This window comes from Cebus imitator, unplaced genomic scaffold (genome assembly GCF_001604975.1).
Source record: "Cebus imitator isolate Cc_AM_T3 unplaced genomic scaffold, Cebus_imitator-1.0 Scaffold659, whole genome shotgun sequence".
NCBI classification, from domain to species: Eukaryota; Metazoa; Chordata; class Mammalia; order Primates; family Cebidae; genus Cebus; species Cebus imitator.
The window spans coordinates 262,209-276,394 of NW_016107974.1; the positions used below are offsets into that span (position 1 = coordinate 262,209).

General features: G+C 40.0%; 1 protein-coding gene and 1 non-coding gene across 6 annotated transcripts in view; both read left to right on the plus strand.

Moving 5' to 3' along the window:
- MYB (MYB proto-oncogene, transcription factor) overlaps positions 1 to 13,782 on the plus strand; it is a 39,816-nt gene extending 26,034 nt beyond the window's left edge. For all 5 annotated transcript variants that reach the window (XM_017518146.2, XM_017518148.2, XM_017518147.1 and 2 more), the window contains one exon: positions 12,467 to 13,782. In XM_017518146.2, the coding sequence (XP_017373635.1) occupies positions 12,467 to 12,583 (117 nt within the window). In that variant the 3' untranslated portion in view covers positions 12,584 to 13,782. The remainder of the gene's footprint in view (positions 1 to 12,466) is intronic.
- On the plus strand, positions 771 to 906 carry LOC119469458. The gene has a single exon (XR_005198279.1). It is a non-coding gene; the product is annotated as a small nucleolar RNA SNORA42/SNORA80 family (small nucleolar RNA).
- Positions 13,783 to 14,186: the final 404 nt, after the last annotated feature.

Here is a 14,186-nt window from a genome sequence, read left to right on the forward strand (position 1 = left end):
TGAATACTTTCAAAATGTAAAATATTTGCAACCGGTATAATGCAATTGATTGTCCATCCCTCTAAATTGTCTAAATAACTTATGTGGAAGAACAGTTTATTGAAGAACACAGTAACTATGCAATTCTGTGTTTTATCATTTCAGTTTGAATCACCCCTGACTGGATTATGGCAATAACATTTTAGATGAGCAATTATTACTGTTTTTGAGGCTCATATACTGGGCCATTTTGGTTTTGCTTCTAACGTACATATAAATGCACATGCTTATTCATAAATATGTATAAATTATGTTCGCTATTTTAAAATTAGAAATGCAAGAAGCTATATGTTTGACATTTTGTTATAAATTTTTATACACACTTAGAAGTATGGAAAACATCCTGTGTTCTAGATTTAACAATTTTTATCATTTTGCCATATTTACTTCATCTTTTTTTTTTTTTTTTTTTTTTTTTTTTATGGAGTCTTGCTCTGTCGCCCAGGTTGGAGTGCAATGGTGTGATCTCAGCTCACTGCAACCTCCATCTCCCAGGTTCGAGCAATTCTTCTGTCTCAGCCTCCTGAGTAGCTGGGATTATATGCGGGAATCACCACGCCCAGCTAATTGATTTTTATTTTTATTAGAGACCGGGTTTCACCATGTTGGCCAGGCTGGTCTGGAACTCCTGACCTTAGGTGATCCCCACACGTCAGCCTCCCAAAGTGCTGGGATTACAGATGTGAGCCACTGTACCCTGCCCACATTATGCAAAGTTTTAAAAGCCTTATGCATGGGTCTGGATTTATGACAGGCCCATCCCCCTAGGCCTGTCATAGTAACCCATGCCAGAGCAAACCGTGTCCCCAAACCATTGCCTGGCCTCTGTGCCCATAGGCTGCTGGCACTGAAGTGGGTTGCACAGTGGAAAAAGAATAATAAAAGCCTTACACAAAAGCACATATGTTGTATACTCTTTAAATTTCACTTAACCAGTCGGTTCTCCTTATCCATAGGTTCCTCACCCATAGATTCAACCAACCACATATAAAAAATATTCAAACTGACCATGATGGCTCATGCCAGTAATCCCAGCACTTTGGGAGGCTGAGGTGGGTGGCCTGAGGTCGGGAGTTGGAGACCAGCCTGACCAACATGGAGAAACCCCGTCTCTACTAAAAATACAAAATTAGCCGGGCTTGGTTGGTGCATGCTTGTAATCCCAGCTACTCATGAGGCTGAGGCAGGAGACTCTCTTGGAGGCGGAGGTTGCAGTGAGTCGAGATCCCACCATTGCACTCCAGCCTGGGCAACAAGAGTGAAATTCCATCTCAAAAAAAAAACACAAAAAGCATTTAGGAAAAAAAACAATAAAGCAGCTGGGCATGGTGGTTCAGACCTGTAATCCCAGCATTTTGGGAGGCTGAGGCATGTGGATTGCTTGAGCCCAGGAGTTTCAGAACAGCCTGGCAAACATGGCAAAAACCCATCTCTACAAAAAAAAACAAAGAGTAGCTGGACCTGGTGGCCCGAGCCTGTGGTCCCAGCTACTGGGGAGGCTGAGGTGGTAAGATCACTGGAGCCTGGGAAGTCGAGCAAGACCCTGTCTCAAAAAATTAAAGTTGGTCGGGTGTAGTGGCTCACATCTGTAATCCCAGAACTTTGGGAGGCCAAGGCAGGTGGATCGCGAGGTCAGGAGGAACATGCAACAAGAAGGAAACTCTGTCTCGAAATAAAAGTTAAGTTTCTTTCTATTTTTCTTTATTTTTAATTTTAATCTTTATTTATTTATTTATTTATTTGAGACAGTCTCGCCCTCTCACCCTGGCTGGAGTGCAATGGCACAATCTCTGCTCACTGAAACCTTTGCTTCCCAGGTTCAAGGGATCCTTGTATTCCTCATGCCTCAGCCTCCAGAGTAGCTGGGATTACAGGCATCTGCCACCACACCCAGCTAACTTTTTGTTTTGTTTTGTTTTGTTTTTGTTTTTTCCTTTTTTTCCTATTGCTTTGAGCAAAGCTTTTTTTTTAATGGAGTCTCACTCTGTTAAGTTTCTATTTTTCTTTATTCATTTATTTTATTTTATTTAAAAAAATAAAGATGGGATTTCACCATGTTGGTCAGGCTGGTCTTGAACTCCCAACCTCAGGTGATCCGCCGGCCTTGGCCTCCAAAGTGCTTGGGTTACAGGTGTGAGCCACTACGCCCGGCCTATTTTTCTTTATTTTTAATTTTAATTTATATTTATTTATTATCATTTTTTGAGACAGAGTCTCGCCTGTCACACAGGCTGGAGTGCAAAGGCGTGATCTCAGCTCACTGCAACCTCCACCCCCCAGATTCAAGCACTCCCGCCTCAGCCTCCCAAGTAGCTTGGAATACAGGTGTGCACCACCATGCTCTGCTAATTTATGTATTTTTAGTAGGGATGGGGTTTCACCAAGTTGGCCAGGATGGTCTAGATCTTTTGACCTCGTGATCCACCCACCTCAGCCTCCCAAAGTGCTGGGATTACAGGCATGAGCCACTGTGTCCAGCTAATTTTTGTATTTTTACTAGAGACAGGGCTTCACCATCTTGGCCATGCTGGTCCCAAACTCCTGACCTTGTGATTCACCTGCCTTGTCCTCCCAAAGTGCTGGTATTACAGACCTGAGCCACCACGCCTGGTCTTTTTTTTTTTTTTTAGNGTTATTACTTGGGGGAAAAACAGTCCAGCTTCTCTGTAATGCGGAATTGAAGCTTTCTTTTTTGTTTTTGAGACTGTCTCACTCTGTTGCCCAGGCTGGAGTGCAGTGTTGCCATCTCAACTCACTGCAACCTGTGCCTCCCAGGTTCAAGCAATTCTTCTGCCTCAGTCTCCTGAGTAGCTGGGATTATAGACGCCCACTGCCATGGCCGGCTAATTTTTATATTTTTAGTAGAGATGGGGTTTCACCATGTTGGCTAGGCTGGTCTTGAACTGCTGTCTTCAAGTAATCCATCTGCCTTGGCCTCCCAAAGTGGTGGGATTATAGGTGTAAGCCACCATGCCTGGCCTACTTCATCTCTTTTTTATGAAGTTTTTTTATTTTTTATTTTTTTGAGACAAGGCCTTGCTCTATCACACAGACTGGAGTGCAGTGGCAAGATCGTGGCTCACTACAGCCTACCTCCTGGACTCAAGCAATCCTCCTACCTCAGCCTCTTGAGTAGCTGGGACCATAAGCACATGCCACCGTGCCCAGCTAATTTTTATTTTTTTATTTTTTTGTAGAGATAGGGTCTCCCTGTGTTGCCCAGGCTGGCCTCAAACTCCTGGGCTCAAGCGATCCTTCTGCCTTGGCTTCCCAAAGTGCTGGGATTACAGGCAGGAGCCACCCTGCCTAGCCTGAAGTATTTCAAAATAAATTCCAACCAATATAACATTTTTTTCTCATGTACTTTCAGATGTGTCTCTAAAAATAAACATTTTTATATATAACCTAATACCATTATCACATATTTAACAATAATTCTTTAATCTTCTCATTCCCAGATATATTTAAATTTTCCCATTAATCCAAAAAAGAATCAAAATTGAAACAATTTCACACATTGCATTTGGTTAAGTCTCTTAAATCTCATTTGCTCTCTAGTTCAGTGCTGTCTAATAGAACTTCTACAGTGATATAAAGGAAATAGCTAATATACTGCTATCCACTATGACAGCCACTAATCATATGTGGCTTTTGAGCACTTGAAATGTGGCAAGTGCTTCTGAGGAACAGAATTTTCAATTTAATGAATTTAAGTTGCTTTAGTTTAATAGCCACATTTCCTTATTCTCTTACTGGAATCAGCCATTTCCCCATGGTGTTATGAATCCTCTTAGTGAGAAATGATGCATAGACACCAAAATCAGGGTGCTAAGTCTGCCCATTGTTATGTGGATTGTCACTGACATACAAATAATAATTTTTTTTTTTTTGAGACAGAGTCTCACTCTGTCACCAAGGCTGCAGTGCAGTGGTGTGATCTCAGCTTACTGCAGTCTCCACCTCCTGGGTCCAAGTGATTCTCCTGCCTCAGTCTCCCAAGTAGCTAGGATTACGGGCACCCACCACCATACTTAGTTAATTTTTGTATTTTTAGTAGATACAGGTTTAACCATGTTGGCCAGGCTGGGCTTGAACTCCCAACCTCAGGTGATCTGCCTGTCTCAGCCTCCCAAACTGCTGGGATTATAGGTGTGAGCCACCACACCCAGCCAAGGCTCAATGAATTTTAATAATTTGGAACTCTCCATGTATCCCCTAATCTATAATCTATAGGGCTTAAATAGAGGCTTTTATAAGCTGTTATGTACAATCAAGTTGTATTTGTTTTTTAAATTACTTAGTCTTTTCCCAAAAGGAATTTTCTGAGATGTTTTTCATATTTGTGTCTTTCATGTGGCTCCGAATATATGAGATTTTCGTGTCATATCATTGTCAATATTCAGCCTTTTCTCCACATTGTGTGGGATAGAGGATAGGGTCTAGAAGCTTATAAAATGGTCACAAATGAGGAAGTAGTGAAAACATTCAGCCTAGAGATGGTGCATTTGTGGCAGGAAAGGCACTGTGGAATGCTGCTGGATTCTGCCATTCAGTCGTTACCCCGAGAGAGACCGAGGCAGATGCAAGGAGAAAAGAGTTGCCTGCATTCCTCAGCATGCTTTCCATTTCCTTTATGTTTTGAAATAAGCACATTATGCTAATCAAGTTTTCTTAAGGTAGCCATTTTTATTGGTAGATCAAAAACTGTACTTTAAGTAATAAGCCTTCTGACCTTCTGTATTTTTCTCTTAAATTATAATTTCCTTTTATTCCTATTTAAAACCCAAGTGTAAAAAATATGTTCATAGGCTTTCTACTCACTCACTTTCCTCTTTTTTGTAACCACAGAATGACAGCCTTAAATTTTAATTTCCTGACTTGGCTTGCTCATGGCCTGACTTTTTTAAAACAAGGAGTTTAAGTTAAAGAAATTACCCCAGCCATTATTATTTAAACACATTTGCACAGCATCAAGAAATTTTAAAATATTATTACTAGCAGTTGATACCCCTCCAGCTTTTGGGTTCAGTGTGTTTTAGATTGCTCCTGTCTTTATGTTTTTTGTTTATGAACTTTTATATTTTTCAAAAAATAAGGCAAACCCTTTTTGCCTGATAAACATTGCAGAGCAGTATAATAAACTAGCATGCGGGCAACAGAACCCGGGTTCTAGGCTAGACTCCACCATTTTCAAATGGCATGACTTTAATTCATCAAATGAACAAAATTAAGCAAATTAGATTGCTCTCATCTATAAGTTGAGGACCATAGAATATCCTACACTCATCACATGGGTTATTATGAAGATCAAATGGATATAATATTGCTTTCAAGATGGTGGCACACTTGCCACTGTACACCACTGGTATTATTAGGCAGAGGCCGCATAGAGTCCCTGTCCTTGAAATGCTGGCAAGGAGCCCTCACCAAAGGCCAGGTTTTTTGTTGTCATTGTTTTTGCATTGTGGTATATTATTTCCTCTGGCATGCTATTCCCTGCCCTACTCTTGCAGAACTGTGTCAGTGGGTCACCAAAAGAGAGAGCTGATTCAACTGATTCCTTGAAAAAAAGATAGTCAGACCTCACAGTATGATGGAGATGAAACAACTGATTTACTGGTTTTCTTTATTTTTCTGCTGCTCATGTAGGCATTTAAAAGACATGGAAACCGTCTGTACACGATAGAGCTTTCTGAGCCTTTTTCATCTAGTGTGCTGTGCTGACCTGCTCCCTGGGATGTCTGCACACTCATTCAGTTCTCCCTTTTGGTCACTTTTTTCCACTTACCCTGGCAGAAATTCACATAGCTGTCAGTAGTAATTCAGTGACCTGCTTTGAAAAAAGTGTTATAAATTAAGTAGCTTTCCTGTGTACAGCTTTTGAGTTGAACTGAGAAGGGCTAAATGAAGGGAGAAGCTATGTTGAGCTCAGAGTCAGAATGCCCTGCCCTAGACTTTTTGAGATGTGGATTTTTCATTTGTTTTGTTTGGTGACACTTAGAGAGAACAAACACTCTGAGATAAAATCTTCCTTGGCCCGGCCTGCAAAGATAGAATTGCTTTAGAGCAATTTGGCACTGGTCTTAATCTTAATAGTTTGGAACTCATATGTGACCAAGGAAAAGGATATTCCAAAAAGTTGTGCCACCCTAGGCTATGTGATATAAACTGTTAGAAAGTCTATCAGCATGTAAGATTAAGAGACCTCTAGAGACGTCTGCAACAAACTCCAAATTTGGGAAAGGTCCATTCACATTTGCAATTGTTAATTTAGGCTTGGGAAGTGGAGGCATTGGTAGATGAGGCAACTTCCAATCACCATCTCAACTTTTAATTCCCTAACTTGTAAGATCTATAGAAAATCAGCAGTGCTGCAGTTGGAGGCATTTGATTTGTGCCAACCTAGGGAAGCATTTACTCTTGGCAGCCATTAACCTTACCTTAGCAACATTTCAGTTTAAGCTCATCCCTGACTTATAAGAGACAACTAGGCCAGGCATGGTGGCTCACGCCTGTAATCCAAGCACTTTGGAGGCCAAGGCGGGCAGATCACCTGAGGTCGGGAGTTCAAGACCAACCCCGTCTTAAAAAAAAAAAAAAGAAGAAAAAAAGAGACAACTAAAGATTTCTATAGTTTCTCTTATAACTGATCCATTTTTAAAAAGATATCCCTTTGGGAAGGAATTTTTACTTTTAGAATTTTAGTCCAGAGTAAGTATTTTTTTTCAGATAGGTGAAATAGAATAAGCAGAAAATTCTTATTTTTTTACTGTTTTAGATACCATTAATGCCTGCTTATTGTTTTAAAACAAAACATAATAAAAACATAATACCATCTGATGAGTTGCTTTGGTTTTACCTTTTTTTTTCAGTTTATACAAGTTTCTTATTAGGTCAGCAAATTGTAAAACACAATTTGTCAAGGCTTTGGAAGTTAGCAGATACTGGGTGAAGTTGCTATATGAATATAATAATAGGAACCGTTGTTCAGCATGATGCAAAAACTATTCATGTTCTAAATGAAAATGTGAAGATAATCTAATTCTGACAGAAAACCACCTGTGGACATGGTCTTGTTTCTTCTGTTTTCTACAAAGGATGGCAATGCTTATTTAAAGTGCTTTAACAGGATATCCCAGTTAAAGCTTTGACAGACTGTTTATAGTTCACTTCTGCCCAGGGGCAATTAAAGGCACATTGCAGGATAAGCGAGATGACTCCCCAGCCACAGGAGGAGGATGTGTGGGTAGGATTATTAATGTTGAAATGAATTATGATAGAGTGACATGTCTGCAAGAGCACCAGGGGTTCGTAACTTAACAAGAATTCATATGCAGAAACCCATAATTCTCACCAGTTCTTCAGTGTAAATGAAACTAAAGTTTAGGGAGAGAGAATAAGGTGAATTTGCAGAGATAAGTATGACAGTATTTAAAAATATTCTTCCAGCACAAAGACATTAATCTTCCTTTGTCAAAATTATTCTGTCTGCATGAAAAGTTGGCATGGGGCCCCCAGGCCTCAGGTAAGATGGGAGAGAGGGAGTATTTTTTTTTTTTTGTACCAAAGTACTCAACCTTCTGACCTTCCTTGACTTTCATACCATAGGCATATGTCTACTCTGACTAGTTTGTTTCATTTATTGTGGTAAGATGTGCTTGTCTTCTGCTTTCCTGGTGCAGAAAAGGAGCTGCCTCACTCATGCTTGGTGGCCTTTTTGTTCCTACACACAGTGGTTCTCGTACACGGTGGCTCCCGCACCCTGGTGTTTGTCTGTACTGGGAGAATCAGGCGTTCCAAGTCATCTTGGCTGCCCTAGCTCTGAGCTTCAGGGAATATATGACTCAGAAATGCTATGCTTTCTGGAATTTGGATATTTCATCCGTTTTTATTTGTTTCTTGGTAACTTCTCTTTTGACTTAGGAGAAGCTAATTATTTAAAAGGGTCTCTCAGAACTCTAATTACAAATATATGGTGCCTTTTTTATATTGATCTCATTTTAAATATCTAGTTCTGGAGGAAGAGCTAAATATGAAGAAAGTGATGAGCCATATAGGGGACCTCACAGGAACACAGTCACATTTCAAGTTGAAAATATATTAAGTTGATAATACTTAGTACTAGATTCTCCTGAACTGACTTTGAGAATTCAGAGTCAACCTAAGGACTATATTACAAAGGATCAGGACTTGACTTTTGGGCCAGGTGTAGTGGCTCACACCTGTAATCCCAGCACTGTGGGAGGCCAAGGCAGGTGGATCACTTGAGTCCAGGAGGTTGAGACCAGCCTATGCAACACAGCGAGACGCTGTCTCTGCAAAAAATACAAAAATTAGCCAGAGGTGGCGTGCCATGTGCCTGCAGTCCCAGCTACTGAGGAGGCTGAGGTTGGAGAATCAGCTTTAACCCCAGAGATGGAGGCTACAATGAGCTGTGATCGTGCCAGCCTGGGCAAAAGCAAGACCCTTTCTCAAAAACAAAAACAAAAAAGACACAGAACTTGACTTTTTAAGAGGAGGCATGGTAATAGCAAGCATCAGATTGTTTTAACATAGCATTTTAAGATACATAATTTACACATTTAGAAAATTAATTCTGGTTGGTTGCAGTGGCTTTTCCTTAATCCCAACACTTTGAGAGGCCAAGGCAGGAAGATTACTTGAGGCCAGGAGTTTGAGACCAGCCTAGGCAACATAGCGAGAACCCCCTACTCTACAAAAATATTTTAAAAACCATAGCTGGGCATGGTGACACACGCCTGTAGTCCCATCTACTCAGGAGGCTGAGGTGGGAGGCTTGCTTGAGCCCAGGAGTTTGAGGGAGCTGTGATCACACCCCTCCACTCCAGCCTGGGCAACAGAATGAGGTCGTATGTCTAAAAAAAGACAAATAGAAAAGATAATTAATTCTGTGTTGCTTGAAGCCCAGCTAAATAGAAAAATAAAATTTCTAATAGGTCATTTTAAAGACGTTGGGAAAATTCTTAACCAGAGTAACAGAAACAATCCTCTCTTTCTTGGTGCTCTCACCTATCTCTATTCTCACCTTCATTCCCCTTCTAATCCATTCATTTCAAGTATTTTTCTTTTCTGTGTGTATCTCTATGTAAATTTAAATTTACATACAAGATATTACAATATTAAGATATTTCATTCTGCTTCCTGTTTTCATCACTTGTCGAAGTCCTTGGCTCCACGTATATCTAATTATTGCTATAATCCCTGCATAGTACTTCACATTCACCGTATTCAACCATTCACCCTCCAGTAGTCACTATTATATGTCACATTGTTGTAGCAACTACAAATGCAAGCTCAGTAATTGAAAAGTTAACATTAGATTTTATTGTTTAAGTTTCCTCTGTCAATTTCATGTTTCGGGAATTTGTATGGACAGATAGACACCAGAGAGAGATGTATATTTCACCTGCATACTTGAGGCTAGAGATACATGATTTATGAACTATTTCAAAGATTGTAACTAACCTGGTTATTTTCTTTAGGAAAACATTAAATTCAGAATAGAAGGCAATTCAGAATACCTGTCTGTTATCTCTGTCTTGTCATTTTTGTGATACACAGTTCCTGGAAAGTATTATGATAATCCATCTTACTAGGTAGTATTTCAAGTTATATGTTGAGCTTCTGAGCTTTCAGAGTGAACATTTCTATTTATAGACAGTGCTGTTGACATCAGTGGGGAGATGGCACAGGCCTTGTACTCTAGGAAAGTCTAGAATATTACACTGAAAACCCTAGGTCAGGAAATTTTGTTCTAGCAACTAGGCAAGGAAACCTACCATTGTCCCCATAGCTTGTTCTTGTAGAATTATAATTTGCTAAGAAGTCCAGTGACCCTCAACACCCCATCTCAACACTTTCGTGGATCCCAAAGCCCTGGTGCCCTTAGCACACAATTTCCCAGTTACTTTTATTGTTCCTGACAAGAACTGGAATGGAGGCAGTGTCTGGTACTCACTTGGGGTGTGGACCTGTGGGTCACATTCTTGCTTCATCATTTCTTACCTGGGTGACCTTGAGTATGGTGCCTAAATCACCTCTTCCTTTCAAATTGCCTGGTCTGTAAAATGGATGCAGTGAATGGTACCTATGCCACAGGAATTTTGTGTGAGAATTAAATGAGAGGAGATAGATAAATAACACTTAGAGGCATGGTCGGCAGATAGTGAGGACTTGTTCAATGTTGTCATTTAACCCTTTCTTTCTCTACCTCTCCCCACACCCCCTCCCACCAGCAGTGTACAGATTGCAGCCTCCTGCCTCTCTCCTCCTGTCTCACTCCCTGGATGACATCCCTGCTTTTCCACCTCTCTCTCCCCTAGTCTTACCTGTTTTCCCCCCTTTCCTCAGAACATTGCCTTGACAGTTACTCAGTGTCCCATCCCCTCTTCCCATGGGCAACACCACAAACCTGCACACACTGTTTGTTAATATTCCACCTGTTTCGTATGTGTTCATTCTGTCTCATAAAGGACACTGTAGGCTCTGAAGAGCTAAGGCCTTTCTTATTATTTTGTCCCATGGAAAATAATCCCTCTGATACCAATACCAGGAATAGTGCTTTTTCTAACCCACTGGTTACCTTTTGTGCTTACAGGCACCAAATCTTAACATCTGTTTGTGTTTCTGTTCCCCTCTCTGCATTGACTGCTAGAAATCAGAGTCAATCGGGAGGTTGCATCTAGCTGGGGCACTGTGCTTTACGGCAGGTGTTTTGTGTGCAAATCTCATACCATCTTCGTTTTATAGTTGTTCCTTAGAATCAATGGGGGATTTGTTTCAGGACACCAAAATCCATGGATGCTTAAGTCCCTGATATAAAATTGCATAGTGTTTGCATATAACCTATACACATCTTACAATATAATTTTTATTTTTTATTTGTACAAATTCATGGGGTACAAATGTAATTTTATTACATGAATATATTGCATAGAGGTCAAAATCAAGGCTGTGAGTGTATCTATCACTGGAATAACATGAATTGTACCCATTAATTCCTGTATACTTTAAATCATCTCTAGATTATGTATAATAGCTAATACAGTATTAATGCTATGGAAATAGTTGTTATATTGTTAGGGGATAATGACAAGGAAAAAACCTATACATGTTCAATACACAGCAATTATTTTTTCCTGAATATTTTTGATCTGCCATTGATTGAATCCATGGATGTGGAACCCACAAATGTGGAACCCACAGATAAGGAACCCACAGATATGGAGGGCCAGCTGTGTTTATTTTTTTCCAAATTTCTTTCCCTCTGACTCTGCTTTATACACATTTTTAAACTCTGTTGTTTTGTATTTCTTTTGTAATCGTCTTAAGTCCTTTTGGAAACCAAGTAGGGCATAAGTAGCGCATATTTGCATTTGAGGCAACACAGGCACCACAGGAGCTGGAGGCAGCAAAGGTCAAAGCCAGTTCACCACTTACCTGCACAGGGGCAAGTTACCTCCACTCTCTGTCTCCATCCTCTAGCCTGTCTAGAGAGAGAATGAACCCGCCTCTGGGGCAGTTGTGCTGTTTAAATGTGATAATGCATGTGAAATGTGAAGCACCACTGTCCCTGGCATGGAGATGCTGTCCTTAGATATTAGATCCATCTTGTATCTTCTAGTGTGTCTTTAAAAATAAAGTTATACTGGCTTCATGCCTATAATCCCAGCACTTTGGGAGGCCAAGATGGGCAGATGATTTGTGTCCAGGAGTTCCAGACTAGCCTGGGCAACATGGTGAAATCCTGTCTTTACAGAAAATACAAAAATTAGCAGGGGCTTGGTGGCACGTGCCTGTAGTTTCAGCTACTTGGGAAGCTAAGGTAGGAGGATCAGTTGAGCCCAGGAGGCTGAGGCTACAGTGACCCGTGATCGCACCAATACCGATCAACCTAGTATGACAGAGCATGACTGTGTCTCAAAAAAAAGAAAAAAATTAAACTATAATGATAAATGTTTCTAAAGTAATCGATGAAAACATATATACAACACTTAGCAAGTGTTGATCAATTCCAGCGTGTGCATGAGCTGCTTTGCACATGCGGCTCAAGCACTCAGCAGTTTGCTCAGTGAGTAGTTGGCCACAGCTCACCTTAGGTATCCGGAGAATAATGCTCATTCCTGTCTTCAGCTTTGTAAAATTGCCTAATAGACAAAAGGCATTAAAACGTGAAGATGTGATTGTATCTTATAAAACTTCTTGGAGTGGGTTTTCCCTCTTAACAATTTCTGATTATCCATACTCCTTAAGAGCACTGGATTTCCGGGGCCCAGGGAGGTAAGATTCTATCTAAAGCCTTCCTGGTGTCAACCACTTGTCATCTGTTGGTCCATGCTGGCCCTACTGGAACTATAGAATGTGCTTCCTTGTCTGATGTTCCTGTTGCCCTCTCTTTCCCCATCAGCCTTGTAGCAGTACCTGGGAAGCTGCATCCTGTGGAAAGATGGAGGAACAGATGACAGCTTCCAGTCAAGCTCGTAAATACGCAAATGCATTCTCAGCCCGGACACTGGTCATGTGAGACATTTCCAGAAAAGCATTATGGTTTTCAGAACACTTCAGGTTGATTTGGAATATATCATTCCTCGACATGAAACTTTTCATGAATGGGAGAAGAACCTATTTTTGTTGTGGTACAACAGTTGAGAGCAGCACCAAGTGCATTTAGTTGAATGAAATCTTATTGGATTTCACCCAACTAAAAGGATTTTTAAAAATAAATAACAGTCTTACCTAAATTATTAGGTAATGAATTGTAACCGTTGTTAATATCTTAATGCAGATTTTTTTTAAAAAAAACATAAAATGATTTATCTGTATTTTAAAGGATCCAACAGATCAGTATTTTTTCCTGTGATGGGTTTTTTGAAATTTTACACACAAAAGGTACTCCAGTATTTCACTTTTCTTGATCACTAAACATATGCATATATTTTTAAAAATCAGTAAAAGCATTACTATAAGTATAGACTTAATACCATGAGACAGTTAATCAGGATTGTAAATGCTCATTTATGGTTAAAGACGTTGAAGGTACATTTATTGTACCAAGCCATTTTATGAGTTTTCTGTTAGCTTGCTTTAAAAATTATTACTGTATGAAATAGTTTTATAAAAAATTATATTTTTATTCCATAATTTAATTTTGTAAATGCCAAATGAAAAACGTTTTTTGCTGCTATGGTCTTAGCCTGTAGACATGCTGCTAGTACAGAGGGGCAGTAGAGCTTGAATGGAAAGAAAAGGAACTTGGTGTTAGGTAATTGACTATGCACTAGTATTTCAGACTTTTTAATTTTATATATATATATACATTTTTTTCCTTTTGTAATACATTCGAAAACTTGTTTGGGAGACCTGAATTTTTTATTGTGTGGTTTTTTTTTTTTTGTTTGTTATTGTTGGTTTATAAAAGCATGCATTGCACTTCTTTTTTTGGGAGATCTATGTTGTTGATGTTCTATGTTTTGTTTTGAGTGTAGCCTGTTTTTTAATTTGGGAGTTCTGCCTTTGATCCACATCCCCTGTGGTTTCTAAGCGTATGGTCTCAGAACTGTTGCATGGATCCTGTGTTTGCAGCTGGGGAGAAAGAAACTGTGGTTGATAGCCAATCACTGCCTTAAGAACATTTGATGCAAGATGGCCAGCACTGAACTTTTGAGATATGACAGTGTACTTACTGCCTTGTAGCAAAATAAAGATGTGCCCTTATTTTACCTACTTTTGTTTTCTCTCTTACTTGTCACTGTGGACAGCAGTTGTACTTTAAAGAAAATGGAGGAGACTCAAAGCACTTTCCTCTAATAATTTGCACACCATATGCACTTCATGTGAAGAAGCCAAGAATCATTACAACGGAGAAGAAAGAATAAGCAAACCAAGTTAAATAGTTTGCTTATTTAACTTGGACAAGGGGGAGGAATCTCTTCCAGAATGCATCAGTCAGTGTCCAACAGCATTTGAGTGGGGATGCAGTAAGGGGAGTTCATTCACAAATGTACTGATGCCACAGATGTGCGCAGAGGCTAGGAAAGCCACGGGTGCCGGCCTGAAGGCACCTGGAAGGTCACCTGGAGGGGGACAGTCCAGAAAGCAGGAGCCCTTGAGAGGAGCACTAGCCTTTA